General features: G+C 41.2%; 1 protein-coding gene across 2 annotated transcripts; it reads left to right on the top strand.

Annotated features, from left to right (window-relative positions):
• Positions 1-558: 558 nt before the first annotated feature.
• On the top strand, positions 559-22,198 carry LOC109993808 (vitamin D3 receptor B). Of its 2 annotated transcripts, XM_020646899.3 has the most exons (10): positions 561-1,198; positions 1,537-1,615; positions 12,330-12,477; positions 13,422-13,552; positions 14,714-14,910; positions 15,958-16,057; positions 16,768-16,948; positions 18,570-18,721; positions 19,882-19,998; positions 20,562-22,198. In XM_020646899.3, the coding sequence occupies exons 3-10, from the start codon at positions 12,332-12,334 to the stop codon at positions 20,813-20,815; spliced, it is 1,278 nt and encodes a 425-aa protein (XP_020502555.1). In that variant the 5' UTR covers positions 561-1,198; positions 1,537-1,615; positions 12,330-12,331; the 3' UTR covers positions 20,816-22,198. The 2 variants fall into 2 exon arrangements, with proteins under 2 accessions (XP_065810648.1, XP_020502555.1); XM_065954576.1 differs by lacking the exon at positions 1,537-1,615 and having other exon boundaries at positions 559-1,198.
• The last annotated feature ends 588 nt before the right edge of the window (positions 22,199-22,786 follow it).

The raw sequence follows: 22,786 nt of genomic DNA, 5'->3' as shown, positions 1-22,786 counted from the left end.
TCTTTCATGCATTGCAAAGCGCATAGGAAGATCACCATGCAGCGGAATTGCTTCCCAGCCTACCAGTGTACCGCAGAGTAGACACACCCCTCTCTCTCTCTCTCACACACACACACACACACACACGCCACACTGGATACATTTACATTGTGTCAAAGAAATCATGCAGCAAAATGCACGAAATGGAAAATGTTTGACCAGACGGCGCTCATGTCGTGTTTTCAGCCGCGTGATATCGATGGTGTTTTTGGCTCATTGAAATTTCAAATGTAGGCTAAGGGTCAAAGTCTGAAAGTGAAAAACAAAGACAGTAGCCTACATGACAGAAACACGACCTCAACGGGACGATCTGCTCCGTAGGAGACACTACAACATTTCTAATGACAGCACCGTTATCCCCTAATTGCGTACCATCACAATCAGAGATCAGGGGCAATACGATGTTGCTTTAAACCTCACGCGGTCAAAGTTGTTTACCTCTTCGTTACCTCTGACGTCACGACACACCCCTGTTTGAAAGGGCCGCCCCTCTAAGGTAATGAGCAGCGGGTCTGACCAATCAGAGCCGGAAGAGGCCGAAATGTCACCAACCACAACACAGGATACACGCCGAGCCCACCTGCGATTGGTCACCAGAGGGGCTTGGGGGGGAAAATCCCTCTTTCCCGTAGCGGCACTGAAGAGGGGCGGTGCATAACAAAAACTAATGGCCATCTATTTGGGTCCTGAAGAAGGAGGGGTATTGCTCGTCGGACTACCGTAGGTGTGCTTGAGTTTCCCCCTCATGTTACTGCGTACGTTTTGCCCGTCAATGATATACAGTGTCGCCTTTAGTCGTCTTTCTGCTGGACGTTGTTTAGCTACAGTGGCCACACGGTTTGTGATGCGGGGCTGAACTTGGTGCCGCGTTTTAGGGTTAAAGCAGGAGCAGCTAGCCACGCTAACGCTAAGCTACTACCAGCGCCTCCTCTATAGTGAACCAGCGTCTAGAAGGGCGTACGAGTTTGACGTCTCCTCCTCAAGTCTCCTCTCATTTACAACGAGTTTTAGTTCAACGACAGTCCTCTCTTCCTCAAAGCAAAGCCCACCCAGCCAACATGGAGGGGACACTCTTCCAAAGAGCATGAAGAAGACGAGAGGCGGCGACTGAAAAGGATTTACAAGCAACTCGGACTTGATGGGGAAAAGTTGAGCTGAGGTATGAAACTCGCATTGCACAGGAGGAATGCTAAAATCTAGACTCTGGTTATTGTAAATTGAGTTGCGCAAAAATGTTTAACACAATTCAAGGCTGTGACCCTGTGTCAAGTGTTTACCTGGATAGTGCCAACTACCTATATGATGTTTACCATTAAGTGTGTGTGTGTGTGTGTGTGTGTGTGTGTGTGTGTGTGTGTGTGTGTGTGTGTGTGTGTGTGTGTGTGTGTGTGTGTGTGTTTCTGCGTTACATAAACGGAGTAACAGCAGGTTACCTACTTAAGAGTATAGGCCCACTCTTCTAAATGCGACATGCCATTTTGCTTTTGTATTGAACAGGACTAACAACTTGGGGGGAAATTACAGAAGAACGGTTTCAAGGCTCAAGCTTTTGTACAAGGGCATGCGTAAAACTGAGGTGAGACATTTTCCCCTGTTGCTTTGATGTGCACACGTGTATAGTGATAGTCCTCTGTTTAAACACACTGAAAGTGTCCACTCACGTGTTACACAGCTGTAACTCGTGTTTCTCTGGAGTTACATATTTTTACACTGATTTGCTTGGAAATCGTTGCACTGATTATTAGAAGTGTATTTACTCTTATTGTACATGGACATCATATCAACAGATACTTCCTTTTAAATGCAGCAAACAATGCATAGATTTTTATGACTATTGTAAACTTAAAAACTCTAATACAGTTCAGTTCTGATCTTTATTGTCCCTGGAAGGGAAATTTGATTTGCAGCAGTGGACACAAAAACACAACAGATAAACAGACAAAGGACAGTGCAACACAACCTGATGAAATACAACTAAGACATATAAAATATAAAAACTCACTGTTTGTTAAGAAGTTTAACTCAAATGGTATAAATATAAAGTGCAATAGCTCTGCTTGAAAGTGCAGTCAAGGATTTAAAGAAGATTAAGAACATAATTGCATGAGGAACATATGAAAATTGAAATCTGTTTGCCTTCCTTAGCCCTGGGCAGCCTGTACCTCCGACCTGAGGGGAGAAGACACAGTCTTTTAACACACATACCTGTGTCTTAAAAGTCATAGCGTTTGTAGTTTTCTGAATTGTTGTAGTTTTGAAACTTTGTTGAACCTGTCAAGGTGAAACCTAAATCAGGGACACTGCTCAAACCAAAGGAATAAGACTGAACATGTGGGCTGTGTTATCAAGTCTGCAGGATATAAAATGGTAATTTTAATGTTCATTTTAGTGTAGGGTGTTTTTCCTGTCCCAATTTGAAAGAGTCTTTCATACAACCACAAAGTATAATTTGTCTCTCTCTCTCTCTCTCTCTCTCTCTCTCTCTCTCTCTCTCTCTCTCTCTCTCTCTCTCTCTCTCTCTCTATATATATATATAAAAAAGGAATTATTCTTGTTGTGCAGACATTGTTAATAAAAGTGTCATTTTGTGTTGTGACTAGAAACATGATAAACTTGTGAGTGGCTCGGCTGATCTCAAACAATACACTCAGCTCTGATGTCACACAACATACAGTTACAGTTTGTCTGTGTGAAACCGCAAAACATTTATCGACACGCACCCACACAGTTGTTAAAGTATTTCTAATAGTGATTTTTTTTTTACACCTTAACATTTCATTTCATAGATACAGAAAACTAAGCACCTGACAAATAATGATATCATTTATCACTACTAGATTCTTGTCTTTCTTTGGATCTGAAATTCAATTTTCAAACACTTAAATAAAATCTGCGTGGACCAAATACAGCCAGCAGCATGGGGGCATACAGTGTAATTCCTCCCAGTAAGCTTTCTTTCTGCTGTCATTCTCACACCTATCCATTTCTGTTTATAACACAGTTTGACTCCTGAAATATAGCTGCTAGGATTTTTGTTTTTGTATCAGCTGCTGCATTGCCTGTTTTGAAGAAGAAGGAAAAAATGAATGGGTCTCTCCTCTTCAACAACTTCTTGAGATCAACGGTCACACATGTTCTGGATTTATATGATGGGGATTTACGAGAACCTGTGTTATTTTGGATAGCTAGAAGGAGTTCTCTCAAATGAGGAGCAAGTATGTTTGAGACTTTTGAATCAATCTGCAATTTCTTTGTAAGGAGAAGAGTGATGATTAGTCACATAGTGGACTCGGTTTGTGTCGTTTATTGATTGTAGCGTGTCACTCTTGGAGCTGTGTGCAGTGGTGATGGTACAGTCCATTAGGTCTCCTGTACAGTGAAAAATACCCCGCCCCCTCCCCCCTTTCGTGACTACAGTAATTGGTTGCTTCCTCTCACATGTAACCCTATAGAAAGAAGGGGCTGCTGTACTTAACTGTAGAGACCCTCTTGTATATGTACTCTGTGCATGCATGCTGTTTGCCACATATGTTCAGTTGCCTTTGGGACTAATGAAGTGTTAACTTCCCCCTTAATGTCCTTGGGTCCGCAATTACCTCCTGTGGTTGATGGTTTCTAGGCCAAACACATCACACAGGTAATGTTTGTCGTATATGGAGCGCAAGTCATGCAGAAAAAATATCTTGGAAAGCAAAATAAATTTCAGCACTCTATATCAAGGGTGGTTCCTTTTTTTCTTTTTCACTGTAAAATCAGATTACAGGTTTTTCATTATGTGTAATATACGTCAGTGCTCTATGGAGGTTCGTTTCTTTATTTATTTCAGTGTGTTACAGTTTTTTTTATATCTGTAAAAACATCAATAGTTGACTTTTCATCAAAAGTTCAAATTCCAGTTGTTAATATTTCAACATATTTTTAACTCAAGTATTTCCTGTAAAGAGACAGCATTTTATGAAGCTTATATAACCTTTACTTGTGGGCTAAGTGCATTTGCACCCACCTCACCCATATGTCTGTTGTCTGTCTGGTTCTGTCTAGTTTTCTGTCGACGTGCACGACTTTTGCGTGCTTGAGAATGTGCATTCTCTGTCAGAAGCGGCATAGACATAAACAGGACTTTCGGTGTGTGTTTGAGTGGGCCTCTCCCTGCGTCGTCTCTTTCCCCTCTCCAGAGTCCAGCAAGGGGCCCAGCATAAGGGGGCAGGCTGCCGTCACTGCCTCTCTCTCCCCTCTCGCAGGCCAGCACTGGGGCCTGGGCAGGGGGGGGGAGTGGTGCAGAGACCATAGGGTTGGACACGGGACATGGGACCCCCCACCCTTTCCACCCCCAGTTTAGCCCATCCTGTGTGGGGCACAGGTCACCTTGTCATGTGCTATTACTGCTGCTGTAACATGCTCCCTGTGATCGTAGGAAAAGAGCATGAGATAGACCCGTGGAGGCTGCGGAAGGGAGAATGAGAGAGGGAAGAGGACAGGACTGGACTAGTCTGCTCAGCCAGTTGTTTAGCTTCATTACAGACTGGGTTTGTCTAAGTTGTTGTTGTAAGGTCCACATTGTCTCTTTTTGTCCATTGTTCTCTCTCTGGTTTTTTTGTTTTTTTCAAAGAAAATGTTAATTATCAACCTGATTTGAATTAAAATTCTTGTCTTAAATCCCATTTGTTTTCTTCACTCTGTTCCCTCCTTCTCCTTTAATGTCCCCTTTAAATCTCTCTTTTGCTGCCTTTATTGTAGACTTGACGTACTTCCATGTGTGAACCACAAACTCATGTATGTCAGTTGTAGACCATCTCTCTCTCTCTGCAGCCCAGGTCATTCCAGATCTGAATTGTTTTATGTCTCTCGTGTACTCGTAGTGACCCAGCCGGAGGTATGCAGTATAACACATCGCCTTATGTTTTCACCCTCCCAACCCACTCCACAACGTCTTCCCATTCCTCTCTTCCTCTCTCTCTCTCCCCCTCTCTCTCTCTTTCCTCTTTAACATTTTTCTCCCACCTTCTCGTTTTCCGTTTTCCCCTTAAAGAGAAACTTTTGGCAGCATGGAACAATTTCAGAACCATTTGTGGGATTGCGTCATGTGATGTAAAGGAAGGATGCTCATTGGGCTGTCTGAGGGGCCTCCTTCTCGCACTCAAGCAGTCCACAGCAATCCCTCTCTTTCTTTTACTGCCGTTATAGGTCTGGATGTGATTCTGACTTTGACTCTTATGTGTTGGGATGTGGTCTGTAAGCTCATTGCTGACATTCTTGGGACATGGTGCCAGAGGAATTTTTTTTAATTTCCCACTCTCTCTCCCTCTTCTGCATGTCTGTGTGCAGTAAAAATGATCCCTCATTGAAATGTCTGGATCCTCCTCTTTACCGACTTTGTTACATCTTCCCCAAATCCACATTTCATTTCAACACCTCGGCACTAATGGTACCACTTAATTAGGTTTGTTAGTCGGTGGACGTTGGTGGAGGTCGGGTTTTATAATCGCTTGATATTGACTTTGATGAAAGTTAATCTAACATCTGGGCTGCAGTCCAAACCTTTTTTTCAGAGCTAAGGTCTCACTTAGGTCTTCTGTAAGTAATAGGGCACCTGACAAGGAAACCAATGGCCACTTTCCTGTTTGCTCATTACATACTTAGACAATAGTGCAGCTGAAAATGAAATGGCGAGTAGAGCAGAAGGAAATAAGCTACCTTATGAGTGGTGTTGGACTCTTGCCAGGGTCCACCTTGGCACTCATCCCTGCATGTTTATCTCCCAGCAGCTCAGACTCACTGTAGATACGCTAACTGCAGCAGTAATACAAATATTTTTAAAACAACTTCATTCTCAAGATTCAAGTTCTACTATTTCTCTGTGAATAGCACTTAACAAGTCTTTACCATGTGTTTCTCAGATTTTGCACTGATTGACATCAAATGTCGGCTAATTAGGAGGTGTCAGAGGTATCATTTGGGAGTCTAGAAGGCAGATGGTGTGAAACAGGTTGGGTAGTGTTCTGTGGATTTGATGCAAATTGGGAGTTTCTTCTATTACACATAAAACACCAGTTTATTTTTCAATAGATATTTAACTACTCGACTTTTATGTAGTGTATTTTAGGTCAAAAAAGACATTCTGTCAAAGGACATGAGGGTGTGTTTTGGACTGGTTGATATTTAATCACCCCAAACAACAGAATTCAGTCTTTACATCCAACCCTTGTCCGGCTCTTACATCAGTCCCTGGGTTATGAGATACACGTGTGTCATTTCTACCATGATGTGAATAAATCAAAGCAGGAAAAGATGAGTCATCACTCCTCTGCATGCAAAGTGGCACTTGTTCTCCCTCTGCCACTTTGTTGGGTAAAAAAGAAGGGGAAACTCCCTAGTTTTTCCTTCAGCTTCACCAATATTGGGCTAATGTCTTCATTTTGCAGCTTTCACCACCCAGTTAAAATGACAAGCTAGAGTCAGTTTGTGGTTCTGCGAGTAATTACTGCAGGCCTCATCCCTTTGCTCATCGGCCACTGCCACCTTACTCAAAGTCCAGACTTTCATCACATGATTTCTCAGATAGGGCTGTCAATGTTTTTATTATGAACGGTTTATTTGGTTGCAGACCGAGACGTGTTTATTGCACAGTAGGTGAACATTAATCTGAACATTAACTGGCAAAGTTTTGTCACATTTTCTACGCTGTTACTAGAAATGAAATGTTCAGAGACAAATAATAAATGTGCTGTCATTGGTTAGGTCAAACACACCAAATATTTTGGGATATGCAATGCATTGCTGTTTGTCTTATGGTTATTGCACATCTTCATTATGTACTGTTTACATGAAATAGAACATTAAGAAGTATTTGCATCCTATTGTTGTTGATAGATTGTACATTCTCTCCTATAATCCTCCAATACTGGATTGCCCTTCAGGGTCTTTACTGATTGGCTGAGCAAGGAGGTGTGGTAGTAGTCACATGTGGGGTTATGTGAGCCACCCTGTGGGTATCAGCCTCTCTCATAGTCTTCACAAACAACACATCTGAACATGAAAGTTTGAAATGTGGCTGAAATATAAGAAATAAATAATACTGTAAATGTGACGCCAGCATGAAAGCAAATCACCTCCTGAAAGATGATTTTCTTCAGAATAAAAAGCTGTCAGAGATGAGACATTTGTATTTATTTTTAGCCAGTAATTTAATGCCTTACGATGGTGTATTTTTAGCCACCTTTCAAAATCACAACCAGCCTGTTTGTTGTGTTTGCCTTTTTTTCTCTTTCTCTCTCTGTGCCACTGCTGTGTGTTGGTCCCTCGTAGTACGTTTGTCTTATTTCTGCAGCAGGCAGCAGGGTCTGCTTTGTGACGCAGAAATTCAGGGTAACAAAGAGGTCACCCCTCCCCTACTCACTGTATCTATGTTTATATCTCTGTCTGTTTTGACTCCATCTCTCCAGTGTCCACCCGACTCCTCCCTGGCCTGCTTCTCTCGTCCATCCCTCTCTCCTCCTTCACTACTATCACTGCTCCTGTGGGCTGCCCCCCCCCCCCCCCCCCATAATGCAAGCGGCACACAAGATGAGAACTGACTCAGCTGTACTATCTGTGTTGTGAGGTTCAATGGACACATAAGCAGAGTAAAAGTGCCTACAATGTGACAAACTCAATGTTATTTGTTTATTTATTTGGCTCCCTATTAGCTACATCCAAGGTTGAAACTATTCCTCCTGGGATCACGGGGAAAAAATAACATCCAAATGTACTACAGTAATGACAAATTCCAAAGAGAAAGGAAACACAATTAATAATGACAATATATTTGAAAATCAAAGGAAATGAAGCTTAGATTAAAAAAAAAAAAAAAAAATGTTTTCAATAAACATTAAAGTATAAAAAAAAACATAAAAACAGTGACTGAAGGTATCCACATTATATCTATGCAGTCATAGATATAGATATAATGTAGCATAGATATATAATAGCTTTGGATAAAAGCGTCTGCTAAGTGATTTGTAGTCATGCAGTACTGACTCAACTATTGTAATGCACTTTATTCTGGCATCAGCAAATAGAACATCCAAAGACCAATACGTAAAAAAAAAAAAAAAAATGCTGCTGGCAGGCCGGGCCGCCCGCTTGAAGGACTATAGCCTCCATATATGGGGCGAGCGTACTAACCACTAGGCTACTGATGCCTTCACTGGCCGGCCTTTTTATGTGTAGTAAGAGAGCTGGCCAAACTTTACCTGTCTTTGATTCACTTCACTGGCTACCTGTGAGTTTGAGTTGTGATTGATTTTAAGATGTTATTGCCGCTTGTTGTTAAAGCCTTAAATGACCAGGCCTCACAATATGAGCCTGACCGCCGCCTTACACCCTCCTGCAGGGCAATGCTAGCAGTTTATAAACACTTCAGGTCACGAAAGGTTTGCGATTCACGGGCCACAGCTGTACTTCTTTACAAGGTTTTTTATTGATAAATCATTGTTTGGGTCTATTTGCTCTTCTTATTTGTTGATTCAAGTATTTGTTTTTATTATTTTGGCTTTTATTGTAAAGTGCTTTGTAACTTGTCTTTGAAAAGTGCTTGATCATAATAAGTCTTAGTATTAAAATTATTATTGTTGTTGTTGATATTATTATTAAAACATTTGATAGTGCGTTAAATAAAAGTGGAATGACCCTGATAGATCCTGATAAATGATCTCATAAATGTCCCTTTCCACGGATACTCTTATAACACTCTGAGGGACGACACAGAGCACATTCAATGAGCGACGCAGCCAGCGTAAGACATTCAAAGTTTTTGACCTAATATAAGAAGCAGCCACCACCCTCAGGTAGAACATGTTCATGTTCAGAGAGATTTGTCTCCTTGAGTTGGTGTAAGCTCATTCCTTCTCATACTAGTCATGTGGCTGAGATGAGCTACCTTAATTACCCTCAGTAGTTCTCCTCGTCACGTGGAATGTGTGCAACATCCGAGGTTGCTCGCACACGATGATTCTACACATTTATCTTCTCTTGCTTTGATATACTTAAAGAACATTTTGACACACTGACACGTGAAACGACAATGAGTCTGCCCCACTATCGCTGAGGCCTCCTCCACACATGTAGCCTCTAAATAAAAGATAATGTGTGTGCGTGTAAAGATTGAGGCGTGTAAGATTAAAAACAGACAGTTTTGCTTAAGACACCATTTTTTGTCTATGACGGGGTCATTGTGTAGTTTTTGTTTGATATGATATTAGAAAGGATATTCACACGGTGTTTATAGAATCTACTCGGTGTTTTCTGGTTGAATTTCTGCCATCAGTGCATTATCACATTGAAAGTTTAAATTAAACACAGCTTTTGTTTTTATCATTAAGAAACAACGATTTTGAAATTATGGCAATATTGTTTCAACATGAAAAAAACATTGCAACAAATTTCCATCCAAAGTCTCAGCCCAAGTTATTTTTCAAACCGATTAGCTTAGATAAGATTTTTGCTTATACCTTTGACAATACAAATGTATCTTATTTCGAACTAAGAGATTTTAGCACAATTCACATAATTATTATTTTTTTCCTTTTTTTGAAAAAGTTCTTAATAAAACTGTGCGCTGTCTTTAAGTTGGCTTGACTGGAATAGGCAGACGGCTCCTTTTTTGTAGGGTTACGGTTTTGCTTGGGTAAGAAATGTGTGAGAACTCCATTTAATAACCTAGACTACAACAACACTTGTCTCTTGGCATGCTTAGTTGGAGTTTAACATCATATCTCTACAAAACTAATTGTTACATTTTTTTGCATGGTACAACAGATCTGCCTACAACCTGATTGTGTTTCTCGGTACAACAGGTTGGAGTTCAGCAGCTCCAGAAGTTCTTGATCTTCAAACTTAAAAACTTTAAACACAGTCAGTGGGAAAGCATAATGCCCCCCCCAACACTAAAACACATGGCAGCTGTTCTCTTACTGTTAATACTGTCTAATTACAATACACAAGCAGACTGGTAGTATATGCTTCTTTCCATTTTCTTAATGGTACATAGCAGCCTCTATTCACCAGTCGTCAGATGACTAATTAATAATTGGTTTCCTCTCAGAGCTCATCAACTCGGTTTGCAACTCAGAAATCAGAAGGTTACTGCTTTATGCTTAGGCTTTATGCAAGTGTAACGCATGAGGACTGTGTAATATTTCACATCATAACTGCAGTGGAAGATTTGATTAATGCTGTCTCCTGCATACACACATCATGTGTATCACTCAAGAGTTAGACATTCAGTAAAAATCAAAACCTGTTTCCTGGCTTTGCGTGCCCAAGATTGGAACGAGTACGGATCGGGTCTAATAACCTGATGCATTATTTAGCGCGCTCTCAATACCACTGTGCATTTAGTGTAATGGCCTGTCAAGACTGAATGCAATCACAGAGGACTGACTTCACTGATCAGTTGATGATGTAGGAAGGTAAATGGGTGTTTTCCTATTGGTGCACCGTGAGCGATGAGTGAGGATGCCCCCTGGGATTAGTTTGCTTGCATGCAGCCAAGCAGATTTTTTTGATTAGCTAAAGGCTGCGCCATTTACATGATAGCTATAAAGATTTGGAAGGTAATCTATAAACCTGTAGCAAGGACTTCTAATGTAAAGACACTGCATTACGATAGGCTGCCAGTGTGTGTCAGTTTGTTGTTAGTATCTTCATTTAGCTCTGAAATCACCTCAGAGTCTCAGCCAGTAGGGTAACTCAAACCTTAAAGTTAGACTAGTATGAGTTCTTGAAATGTAAAACCAGTGCCTGTTCATATATCATCTCATATATAGCAAGTGTTAACGTAAAATAAATAGCCTGGAGGTCCTATCTTGTTGGTTTTACAGAAGGGTTGACATGAAGATGTGAAATCTTTGCTTAATGTGATTTATGACTAGTGCAGCTTTCATTGCCAGGTATGTCATTCTGAAGGACCCTTAGATAAACGTGCATGCTTCACCTTGACTTAAGAAATGTGGGAGAAACAAAAACAAAATGTGCACCAAGACAGTTGGAGAAAAACTAGCAAGTTAAGGACACACCCTTGATTATTCTGCCAGTGGAGGCCAGCCTGCCATCATAACAAAACAAAACAGTGTGGCACACTGCTCTTAGACACATTTTCTCATTTTATTCAACCTGTGTCCTGAATTGCCTCTGGAAATATTCCCCGCTGCTGCTGCTGCGATACAAGACATCAACGAACGATAGAGGCCCTAGTCAGTGCCGTCATCGATGCCTGCAGCAGTAAACCAATAACTGGGTCCTCTGTTTCCTGTCTTCCTTTGACCTTTTTTTTTTTATCTTTATTTTTTAAAGATTTATTTTGGGGCTTTTTGGGCCTTTAATTGAGAGATAGGACAGTGGATAGAGATGGAAATCAGGGAGAGAGAGTAGGGAATGACATGCAGGAAAGGAGCCACAGGCCGGAGTTAACCCCGGGCCGCCCGCTTGGAGGAGCATAGCCTCCATACATGGGACACGCGCACTAACCACTGCGCCACCAGCGCCCCTGACCTTTTTGTTTTAATAAGGACTTCATGTTCTGGCAATAAAATTGTTCAGGTGCAGATATTGGTTTAAAGGCATACAGTACTTTTCAATTCCAGGGTCCAACTAAATACTAAAACAACCCCAAAAAAAAATACAATTATTCTCAGGTGTACGTGAAAAGTGATCAGAAAACTTTTTGTAGTTAATCCATTTACCTCATTGCTTTTGATTTCTTATTTTAAAGTTTGTAGAGGTTTGTGTCGGGTAAGTAACCCCCCCCAGCCCTCTCATCCCCCTTCATTCACCCTGCCTTCCCCTTTGCAGAGGAAGCAAAGAAAAGAATAAGAAAGGAGCTCTGTGAAAAGGACAGTGATTGTTTGTTTATGAGGATGCTCGCCTTGCGGTGACATGCCCCCCCCCCCCCCCCCCCTCCGCTCACGAGGCCGTTAAGTGAAATAGATACTCTGAGCACTATGTAATCAAAAGTAACCAGGATCAGGCATTTTAGAGGGGGAACGTTTTTTTTCCCTCCACTTGATTCATGTGGTCCCCCTTTTCTCACCCCAGGACAAAAACACTAGAGTTAAATTCACCTCCAGGTGTGGGACTGTGTACAGGGCACTTGTTTGTTTGTATGCATGTTGGTGAAGGGTTTTAACAGTAAAAACATTCATTTGATATCAGTTTAAATATCTATACAAGTAAGAACTTGTGAAACTGGTAGCTGATAACATCTGTCTTTGTCTCTTGTCTTTTCTTCCTCTGTTTTCCCCATCTTTGTTCAGTGATGGATACAACTGTTGTGAGCACATCCACTCTGGCCTCTGATGAGTTTGATAGGAACATGCCAAGGATCTGTGGCGTGTGTGGTGACAAAGCCACTGGTTTCCACTTCAACGCCATGACCTGCGAAGGCTGCAAGGGTTTTTTCAGGTACACAAATGCATGTGTAACACCAAAGATAAACTGTAAAGAAGGTACAGATTTACATTACTAATGTATACAGTCAGTCTTGTGTAGCAGAACAATGAAAACAAACACATACGTACTGATGAAGTTATTGACACATGTTAATGTTAGCATACAAACAGAGATGTGATCTTGCATAGATATTTATAATGGCCACCCACACACACACATTAAATGTAATTACCACCTACAGTTACACAAGAACATACACATAACAGCTGACAACACTAATGCCCAGCAGCACATAGAGAATATAAATAAGCTTGCTCCTATAGTTAATGCCATGGCTGCTTCCTGCTCATTCGTACACACATAAGTTTCCAATTCAACTGAAGACAAAACTAGAGCAAATCATGATCTAGAAAGCCTGGCGTGCATGATGTATCCGCCAGTCTTTCGCCTTTTCCTCTCCGCAGTGTTGATATTTAAAGGAGAGGATGAAAAAGACGGATGTTTGATAATCTCCTTCCCCGTCTCTCAGCTGGCCCTCGCTTGAACTCTCAGCATGCATGCTTCTCTGTGTGTTTTTGCTCACATCTGTGTATAATTGTTCGTACATACACGTCCGTCACTGACTAAATCATTATGCTTTGCGTCACTGTTTGGCAAGACTTACGTTTTACCCAGAGATTCCTGGCACTCATCCATATTTATAATGTTTCACACAATCCCAGGCTTAAAAAGCAAAACGCATGTTTCTAGTTCTACTGTGATTTTGAATTTTAACAAAGCACTTGGAGGTTTAAAACAGGTGCTATATGTGCAGAAAGAGCTAAATAAGAAGCATGTTCAGCCTTCGGCAGAGTCTTATCTAAACTCTTAATCATTTGAGGGGTTACTTTAACTTTGTCTTTTGCGTCTTTATAACCTGATATTCTAACAGACTTAAATCTATGCAATCTATTTAGGCGCAGTATGAAGCGCAAAGCGGCCTTCACATGTCCCTTTAACGGCAGTTGCACTATCACCAAGGACAACAGGCGCCACTGCCAAGCATGCCGGCTCAAACGCTGTGTGGACATTGGCATGATGAAAGAGTGTAAGTATGACATGTGACTGGTATGTTTTCAGAACAAAGGATTGCAGGTAATCGTAGGTGCATCGTACTATTCATTAATGATGGTTTTATTATATAGTGCTTGAAAGGGATGACAAAAAAATAGTCATTTTTTTTATGTTGCCATGGACCTTTTGTATAATAGTGCATACAAGACTCGACTAACTTCAATAACTTTAAATCCTAATGTTTTTGTTTTTTCTTTTTGATGGACAGTAAACTTTACACATTGCTGTTTGCAGTTTTGGAGGCCTACTGTCCCCTTTTCTATCAATTATGTAATAGTTAGACTTGGGTCAAAGATCTCAGGTTCTTTGCTCCCATTAGTGTGTGTACATGTTCTATTTGAACTAACAGAGCCTCCCCACATTGTATACAGAAAGTATACTCCATCTGAAGTTTAAACACCTGCTGTTATGTACAATCTAGTGTGGCCTCCTCTCTGCACACAGTCATGTTTATTTTGCTTCTCTAAATAGCAGGTACATTTCTTCTTGTTTTCCCCCCGATATCCGGATATTGTCCACAGGCCTCTTTTAAGCAAAGGCCTCTCACTTCCAGCTGAATGTTCTTTCCCCCGGAGTGTGTTTTCTGGGAATACCACAAGAGTGGAGGTGGCAGCAGCACCACTATTTACTGTACATGAACAGGAGCCAGTGGCGTTGCCGTTGCAAAAAACAGCAACATGTTGTTGAGTCTCAGCAGCCCCGTCTTCTCTCTCTTGCTTTTCTGTGAGCTAATTCAGTGGCTAGAACAACAAGGAGCAAACAGAACAAAAACAATGCTTTCAGTTGTTCGGTGCAGCAGGGGTCTCCATATGGACCCGTCCCCTCCCATGCTCTTCCTCTAGGGAATAACAACCCCACCACCACCCCCAACCAACCCCACATTGACATATCTGTCATCACAATGAGAAACTCAAGTACATACTGGAAAGCTTGAAAACCTCTCTTCTGTAATTTTGGATTTTAAATGTCTTTGCTCTTATTGTTACCCTTCATGTGTTCCTGCTCTCAATCCAACTCATTTCTGCTTGAGTTAAAAAAAGAAAATCACTGTTCACAGTTTATTTTTCCCTTGTTTGTGTTTATATAATGTAACACTCTCTCCCCCTCTTTTGTCTTCTTTTATTTGCACCCTCAGTCATTCTGACAGACGAGGAAGTACAGAGGAAGAAGGACCTGATTCAACGGAGGAAGGACGAGGAGGCACAGCGCGAAGCAGAGAGGGAGGCACGGAGGCCCAGACTCACAGACGAACAGAGTCAGGTCATCTCCACGCTAGTGGAGGCGCACCACAAAACATACGACGACTCCTACTCCGACTTCTGCCGCTTCAGGGTTTGTGTTTTATGATGCAATACATTATACCATTCCCCATTAGTAGAATTAATCTACAAACGCCAAACTGAATGTGGATACATCAAATATTCTTCATTTAACATCAAGGTTAAACTGTTCCTACTCTGTGCAACTAGCATCAACAATTATGTGCCATGACAGCAGTCCCAAGATATAACTCATCAATTACAATGTCGATATTGTTTCCAAATGAGTGCAGGAATTGTTATGTGCACACCTGTCTTTTCAGATATCTAGTTTGTAGTGATGTTGTCCACACTGTAAATGATTTGACTTGACATAAATACATGGCCTGTCTGGGCTGAGATTTTAGAGACTGATATTTCAAATTCACGGATTATTGATATGGTGTCCAATAAAGTTAACAGTCCAAATGTAAAAATGTATGAGGATTGTGATGTTTTTTTTGCACTGATGACTCTGCAAAAGATACTCAGAAAGCTCCATTAAAAAAAGAATATCTTATTTAATTAAATAGAATAGATGTTTATTGCCATTTGCACAGGTACAGGACAGTACAGTTACATTGGAATTTTTGTGCGTCAGCGTCTACAAAAAAGTTAAAATTATATATAAAATAGAATAGGAAATATGTTTTATTATTTTTATTATTATTTAAATATGTTTTACATTATTATTCATTGTCAGTCAGTTTGAGTGTGGACTGTCTGCTGTTCTACATGTGGCAAAGACAATACTGTGACAGTATTGGGCGCTATGATAATAATTTATGAGATAACACTCTTAAAAATCCCTCATCACTGTTTACTGCATTATAAGTTATTTAAAGCAGATTTCATACAGTTCAGAAAAACAGTATGTTGCAGATATATCTTTGATTGTAACATATCATCAAAGAGCTGCGTCTGTTTGGGTCTAGGAAATACGCAGATAGCCAAAAAGATTTTTTTAATTGTCAGGATGCAAATGGGAATAAAAAACACAAGAATGTATTATTTCTGTTGACTTAAAATATGTTGGGAATCCTTCAGTGTCTTTATGAATACCCCTTTTTCTCTCGTGCAGCCTCCTGTGCGCGAGGGCCCAGTGACACGCAGCGCCAGTAGAGCTGCGTCCCTACACTCTCTGTCTGACGCCTCCTCTGACTCCTTCAGTCACTCTCCAGGTAAGAGATACACATTATGAGGACCTCATTTAAAAACATGGGAATACAGTGAATATTCTGTTTGTAAGGATCATCTGAAATGAATCTAAAAAAAGAAAAGAAAAATAGTTTCCTTCCAAAACTATAACTTTAAAGAAACACAATGTTTAAGTAAAGGGTTGAAGGGTTATCAGTATCAATAAAGTTAATACTTAAGACTGCTATTGTTTTCCTAGTTCAGCTGTTTGAATGTTTGCTTATGTAATCTGCTAAACTGCTTTACTGAGAATCCTGTGGAAGGCCTCCCCACCTCCACTCTCAGGACCACCTGACTCCAACTAGTAAACACCAGTTCATTAATGCATCTGTCACTAATGGAGGGAACATAGTGAGGGACACAGTTACATGGCTTATAGCCAACACTCAGAGGAGACAAATGACTCCAAACAACCCCAGCTAGCTCTGCATGCCTCACATGTTGTCATAGCTGTCATCTAAGCTTTCATCCAACTCCTACTGACCCGACACTTGTGTATTTTCAGATGATCCTTTCCATCAACAAGCCTATATGCCTTGAATTCTTCGGTTCTTTCAGCACAGAGTGTGTCTCATGTAAGAATAGTGTGACATTGATTTGCTCTATGGATAACCACTTTTCTGTCCCTGCTTTTCCACTTTCTTCTCGTTCCTCTTCCTCCCTTGCTTGGCCGCCTTCATCTTGCTCGCTGCAGAGTCGGTTGACAACAAAATGAACTTCAACAACCTGCTGATGATGTACCACGAGCAGGGCAGCAGCCCCGACTCCAGCGAGGAGGAGGGCTCCAGCTTCTCCATGCTGCCCCACCTTGCTGACCTGGTCTCCTATAGCATCCAGAAGGTCATCGGCTTTGCAAAGATGATCCCGGGGTTCAGGTATGTCTGTGTGATTGTATTTTGTGTTTGGAATTAATCATTTTATCTGCCTTTTCCTTTTTAACTCGCTCTCTCTACATTAGTTATATTTGCTACAAAGAGACAACATACATAGTGTGGACAATTCAACTGGTAAAGTTTTAGTTTTCCATCCTAGAGAGATTAAGAGATAATGGGTTTATTTTTTCTGAGCTTCTATGTTGTTTGGACTTTAATGAGGACATCCTGACTTTCTGTTTTTGATTTTCTGTACAGATAAAAAAACAAAAACCTGCTTATGTAACAAAGACATGAAGTCTGGCATAATAAGACCCTTAACTAAACAAAAGTTTACATGCAGAACTGTCCACACGTATTTGTTAATGAAATGTCTCTGTGTGACTTTTTACCTAAATGTGCATTGAAGACTTTGTCCACCTACTTGTTTTTCTGCCCTATTAGTCGATATTGTGCCACAGTGATTGCTATGGTCTAAAGGCCATAGGTAACTGAAAAGATAGCTGACACATTGTAGACAATATTTTTATGTTAGGTTGTTTCTTCACTGGATGAGATTACACATTTGCTACTGTTGTTGGTGTGAAGTGCGTTGGTAGGTGATTGCTAAACTCGGGAGGAAGACACTCCTCTATTGCTGAGCACTCACCTGTCTGCCTCTCACGTACACCCTCAGGTTGACTACCTGATGATCAGAACATGTTTAGAACACACAACAGATACTTTACAGGATTGACTGGGTTTTGTGTAGAAGTTGGATTGGTAAAAGGTTTATGCTTAAGTGACAGGAAGAAGAATAAACACTTCTTTGGAATACAGTTAACAGAGGACATTGTGACTGTGAAGGCAAAACAGCAATAGCTGGCCTCGGCTTTGTTATTCTCTTCCCCCATCTTTCCCAACATGGCAACAGTTGCATTTCAGCATGTTTGTCTGCCAGTGCGTTGACAGGGACAAAACGCTCTGTGTCTCAGGGGTCACCTCAAAGTCAGGGCTAAAACGAGTTAGGGCCTGTATTTCCTGAAAGTTGTCGTCCTCACTGGCAGCGAGTGATAGACGTGGTCGGATTACATATGGAATGTTTGTCCACTTGTAATCTGCTGCCTAAGGCCAGAAAAACAAAGCAGACCTCCCTTACAGATCTGCAGGTTTTAACTCATGTCTCCTGCTAGTTTAGTAGTTTGCATTTCCAAAAGTCTAAAGACTTTTCAAGACATTTCCTAAAGCAAGATTTGTCTGTGACGGCAACAGCACATAAAACAGCCTTAATTTGACTTCAAATGAGTCAACAGCAGGGAGTAATGTTTTTCTTCCTCCACAGCATATAGAAGATAAAGTTTAAAGACACTGACTGACCTCGGACCTGAAGCCTGTAAACCGATGATAAGCATAATCTTTTGAATAAAGTTTTCCATCTCTAGAGCCTGACATATTCCAGACCCCAAAACATGCAGAACGGGCATAACTTGTTGTCAATCCATACTTGTTTATCTGTTGTGGTATCAGCCTTCTGTAAAACTAAACATGATCAACACTGCGTGGTTGAGGTTATCTGAGGACCGCGGGTTTAATAGTTAACTGTTTGTGGTTCACTAACTCAGTAGGTGTTATCTTTCCCCTACAGGGAGCTGACTGCAGAGGACCAGATTGCCCTGCTCAAGTCCAGTGCCATAGAGGTGATCATGCTGCGCTCAAATCAGAGCTTCAACCTAGAGGACATGTCCTGGAGCTGTGGCGGGCCTGACTTTAAATACCAGATCAGTGATGTCACCAAAGGTCGGTCTGAACTCTGCCACGTGTACACTTTTAGACTGCTGTGAAGACAAGCTAGCGTTTTGGACTATGAATTTGCATGCCAGTCCTCTCGTTTAGCCCCTCCGACAGCTGAAGAAAAGAGGCGCATGTTACACATTAACAATCCCGCTCAGAGCTCGCAGGAAGCAGCGTGGCGTTGAGGAGGCGACCAGATCATTAGTGGGGGAGAGCAGATAAGATTACTTGTAGTGGCCTGTGCTCACACCCATAGGAAAAAAAAATATGCTAATGCACGTTTTTCTGCTAAACCAGTCTTACATATCCGCAGAGGCCCCTATGGGCATGGCTTTCATTTGCCTTTCAAACAAGACCCCTCTGACGGGGATCAACCAAAGAATGTTACTCCTGACCTGCTCACCGCACAAAACAACCACTGTCTGCACCAGGGAGAAGTGTGCGTTCCTTACAAGAATTTGTGCTTTTCTTAAAATATCCCTGAATAGTCCACATGAACATGACCAAAATATACTGTTGATTTATGTCTTTTCTTATGTAAGTCTACACCAAGATTGAAAAAAAAAAAAAAAAGCCATGAAAATCTTTTCTGCAAATTGTTTAACATTAGCACTTCATTCACAAGATATGTTTGCTGTTAACGTTTCTGCTGTGTATCATAAAAATGAGCATTTCCTTTAAAAAAATTAAAGGAATCATTTTCAACACTAAAACAGTTTTTTTATACTCAGCTTTTTCAAAAACGAGATTTACAAAACACATCAGTGTTTAACGAAATTAGGTCAAGACTAAAATTTGAATACAAGGACTTACTATTCAATTAGAATTAAATAGGGAATATGCATTTGTATGGTGTCTCATTAACAACTCTACATAAAAAAACAACATCTCCGCCATGAGAAACTGAGTAAACACCGACTTGAATTCAAATTTGCTGATTAAAAAGCATTCACAGCCATTAGTTCTTAGTGACAAAAATCTAGATAACGCACAACACATGTAGGAAGAAGTCCTCTCCAGAGATGACTCTTAACAGGCAGAGTGAAATATTAATGAGTCAGAGGGATGCTAACGTTCCCCAGAGGGCCTTTCTCCTGTGATATATAGTATGAAGCTGATTCTGTTTGCTGCACGGACAGTCATGATGTGTTTGCGTACTTTTTTAGCGGGCCACACTCTGGAACTGCTGGAGCCCTTGGTGAAGTTCCAGGTCGGTCTGAAGAAGCTAAACCTGCAGGAGGAGGAACATGTGCTGCTGATGGCCATCTGCCTGCTGTCTCCAGGTACTGTAGGTCTGAGTGTTCGCTGAAGGGAACATATAGAGGGGTCAGCAGCATGAATTCTTAATGTGTTATCTTCTTATATCAATTTTTCAACAGAAATAGTAGTGTCATTTCCTTTTTTTAGTCCTTGTTGGAGATTATTTGAGGACTTGTTGTCATCTGTCACTCAACATAAAACACAGGGAGGAGCAGATCTCAGCTACTTTTAAGAGTTTCATGCCTCTTTCTGAATACACATTTGTGTTTATGTTATAGATTGCTGCATATACATTCCATATATTATACATGTTGTTATGTAAGCAAGCAAGCATGTGTAACTAAGTGGAGATTTGCATTCCTTTGTATACATTAGGAAGCTCATTAACAATGCATGGATGTGAGCTCCATGATCTAAAATTAGTATGACTTGACCCAAACGGTAGAAATGCAACCGCACATGTAGGTCATACATTTTGTTGTGGATTAACAAGTAAACAACAGTAAACAGTGAAGGTTTCCACCTCTCTTTTCAGTGTAACCACCATAAATATCTGAAGACTCCCCTCTTCTCTCCTTCCATGTAGATCGCCCAGGTGTTCAGGATCACGCGCAGGTCGAAGTCCTCCAAGACCGACTGTCGGAGACCCTGCAGGCCTACATCCAGCTTCACCACCCGGGAGGTCGGCTGCTGTATGCCAAGATGATCCAGAAGCTGGCCGACCTGCGCAGCCTCAACGAGGAGCACTCCAAACAGTACCGCTCGCTCTCCTTTCAGCCGGAGCACAGCATGCAGCTGACCCCGCTGGTGTTGGAGGTGTTCGGCAGTGAAGTCTCCTAAATGCTCGGTGGTAGAGATGCAGCGGGAGACGAGATCCCTGGTGGAATTGAACGAAAGGAGAGAGTTGAGGATGTGCTGGATGGACCAAATTGGAGTTGTGGAGATTGAAGTGAGTGGAAGAGAGAAAGTGATGTGTGCGTGCGTATTTGTGTGCGTGTGTCTCGTTTAATTGAGGCTGTCTCGGCATCAAGGTTGTATGGAGAGAAAGCAGATGTTTAGAGACACAGTAAACCGGAGACTTCATGAAATACAAATTCAACTATACATACAACTTCTCTCTACGTACAGTGTTTTTGTCTGTATTTAAATCAACCAACAGCTGCTTCAGATGCCAGGACATTTTCTGTGTGCATGTGAAATGCACACACCAACACAACAAACACACTCAATTATTCATTTTGCTATTCAGTTGAGCTACCTCTTGGTTTTACTGGGGTTGTTTTATACTTACATCACCCATGTGAAACTGTAACTTTAACACAGGACAATTTAGATACAGTGGGGTTGCACGGTGGTGCAGTGGTTAGCGCTCTCGCCTCAAAGCAAGAAGGTTCATGGTTGGGACAGGGACAGGGCCTCTCTGTGTGGAGTTTGCATGTTCTCCCTCTGCATGTGTGGATTCCGACCGGGTACTCCGGCTTCCTCCCACAGTCCAAAGACATGCTTGTTAGGTTGATTGGTGACTCTTAACATTGCCCTTAAGTGTGCATGTGAGCGTGCCTGGTTGTTTTAGTCTGTATGTTGGCCCTGTGATTGACTGGCGACCAGTCCAGGGTGTACCCCCGCTTCTCGCCTAGTGACAGGTGGGAATCGACTCCGGCCCCCTTGCGACCCCAAACAGGATAAACGGTATAAATAATGGACGGATGGAACTTAGATACAGTACGGACAACTTTTCAGTGTACCTGACTTTTTATGATATTTGTGATTCCTTTGTTTGGTTTGTTTTCATCTGCTTCTCTCCAAAGCAGCATATATAAATATATATATATATATATATATATATATGACTGTGTATACAAATCAAACGCATGCCTTTCACTTTTCACCAAAGGTATGGTCTACTACTTTCTCAATAAGCTTTCAGTACCTAAAAATAACCTTGCTGCTGCTCCATGGCTCGTTTCACCCATGCAGCCATTCGGCATGGGAACAAGTTATGCTACTGGCCTCGCAGCCAATGAAGGAAAATGTCATAATATAGGATAACTGCAGAGTGCAGAACTTAGTCTGTAATTTAGTGAGGTTTTTTGACAGGACTTGGGGTGTATGGTTTTGAGGTGAGAATTAGCCACTAAATGTGTTAGCTACTTTTTACTCTGCTAACTGTCAATCAAACCAAGCCTGCATTATGGCTTGTTCCTCTCTTATGGAAATTATTTTTTCATTCTTCTCTGGTATTGTTTATTTCCTTGTAAATAGTTAATTACTACCACATGTATCCTAAGCACTGTTATACCACCTTTACTCAAGCCTATGTATTGTTATACAGTATCTATATTATCACAGATTTTTAAAGGGCTAAGTTGCCAAATCTAACTGGAATAGTAAATGAAGGCCAAAGCAAGGGGCCGGTCTTGTTTATATATAGCTGCATACCATACTTGGAATTGGCATAGCTATGGATGTAATTTCAACGGATGCTTATTTTTTTTTTGGTTGTTTTATTGGTCATTTCACTTTTAAAAACAATTCCATGAATTGTTCCTCCTCAGTACACCGTGAGCTCGATGGGCAGAGAGCTTCGGAAGCTGCTTCAGACCTCCATAGATATCACACCCTTTCATTTCTGACAGGGATGTGGATCCTCTAGAATGTCAGAGGGCCTGATTGTGTTGATGGTGTGCACCTCACCACCCAGGCCCGTCCTGTTTGATGATGTATGCTGCGCAGCCCTCTAGTGGCTGCATTGTGTAAATACCAGGTATATATATATATATATATGTATATGTGTATATATATATGTATATG

This window comes from Labrus bergylta, chromosome 5 (genome assembly GCF_963930695.1).
Source record: "Labrus bergylta chromosome 5, fLabBer1.1, whole genome shotgun sequence".
Lineage (NCBI taxonomy): Eukaryota > Metazoa > Chordata > Actinopteri > Labriformes > Labridae > Labrus > Labrus bergylta.
This window is presented reverse-complemented; position numbering and strand designations above follow the sequence as displayed.

What these genes read in the sequence shown, in the direction of transcription:
- LOC109993808 (XM_065954576.1), top strand. Translation starts at nt 12,332, where the DNA reads ATGGATACAACTGTTGTGAGCACATCCACTCTGGCCTCTGATGAGTTT. An exon ending in GGCTGCAAGGGTTTTTTCAG is followed by an intron (nt 12,478 to 13,421) that starts GTACACAAATGC and finishes CAATCTATTTAG; the next exon opens with GCGCAGTATGAAGCGCAAAG. An exon ending in CCGACTTCTGCCGCTTCAGG is followed by an intron (nt 14,911 to 15,957) that starts GTTTGTGTTTTA and finishes TCTCTCGTGCAG; the next exon opens with CCTCCTGTGCGCGAGGGCCC.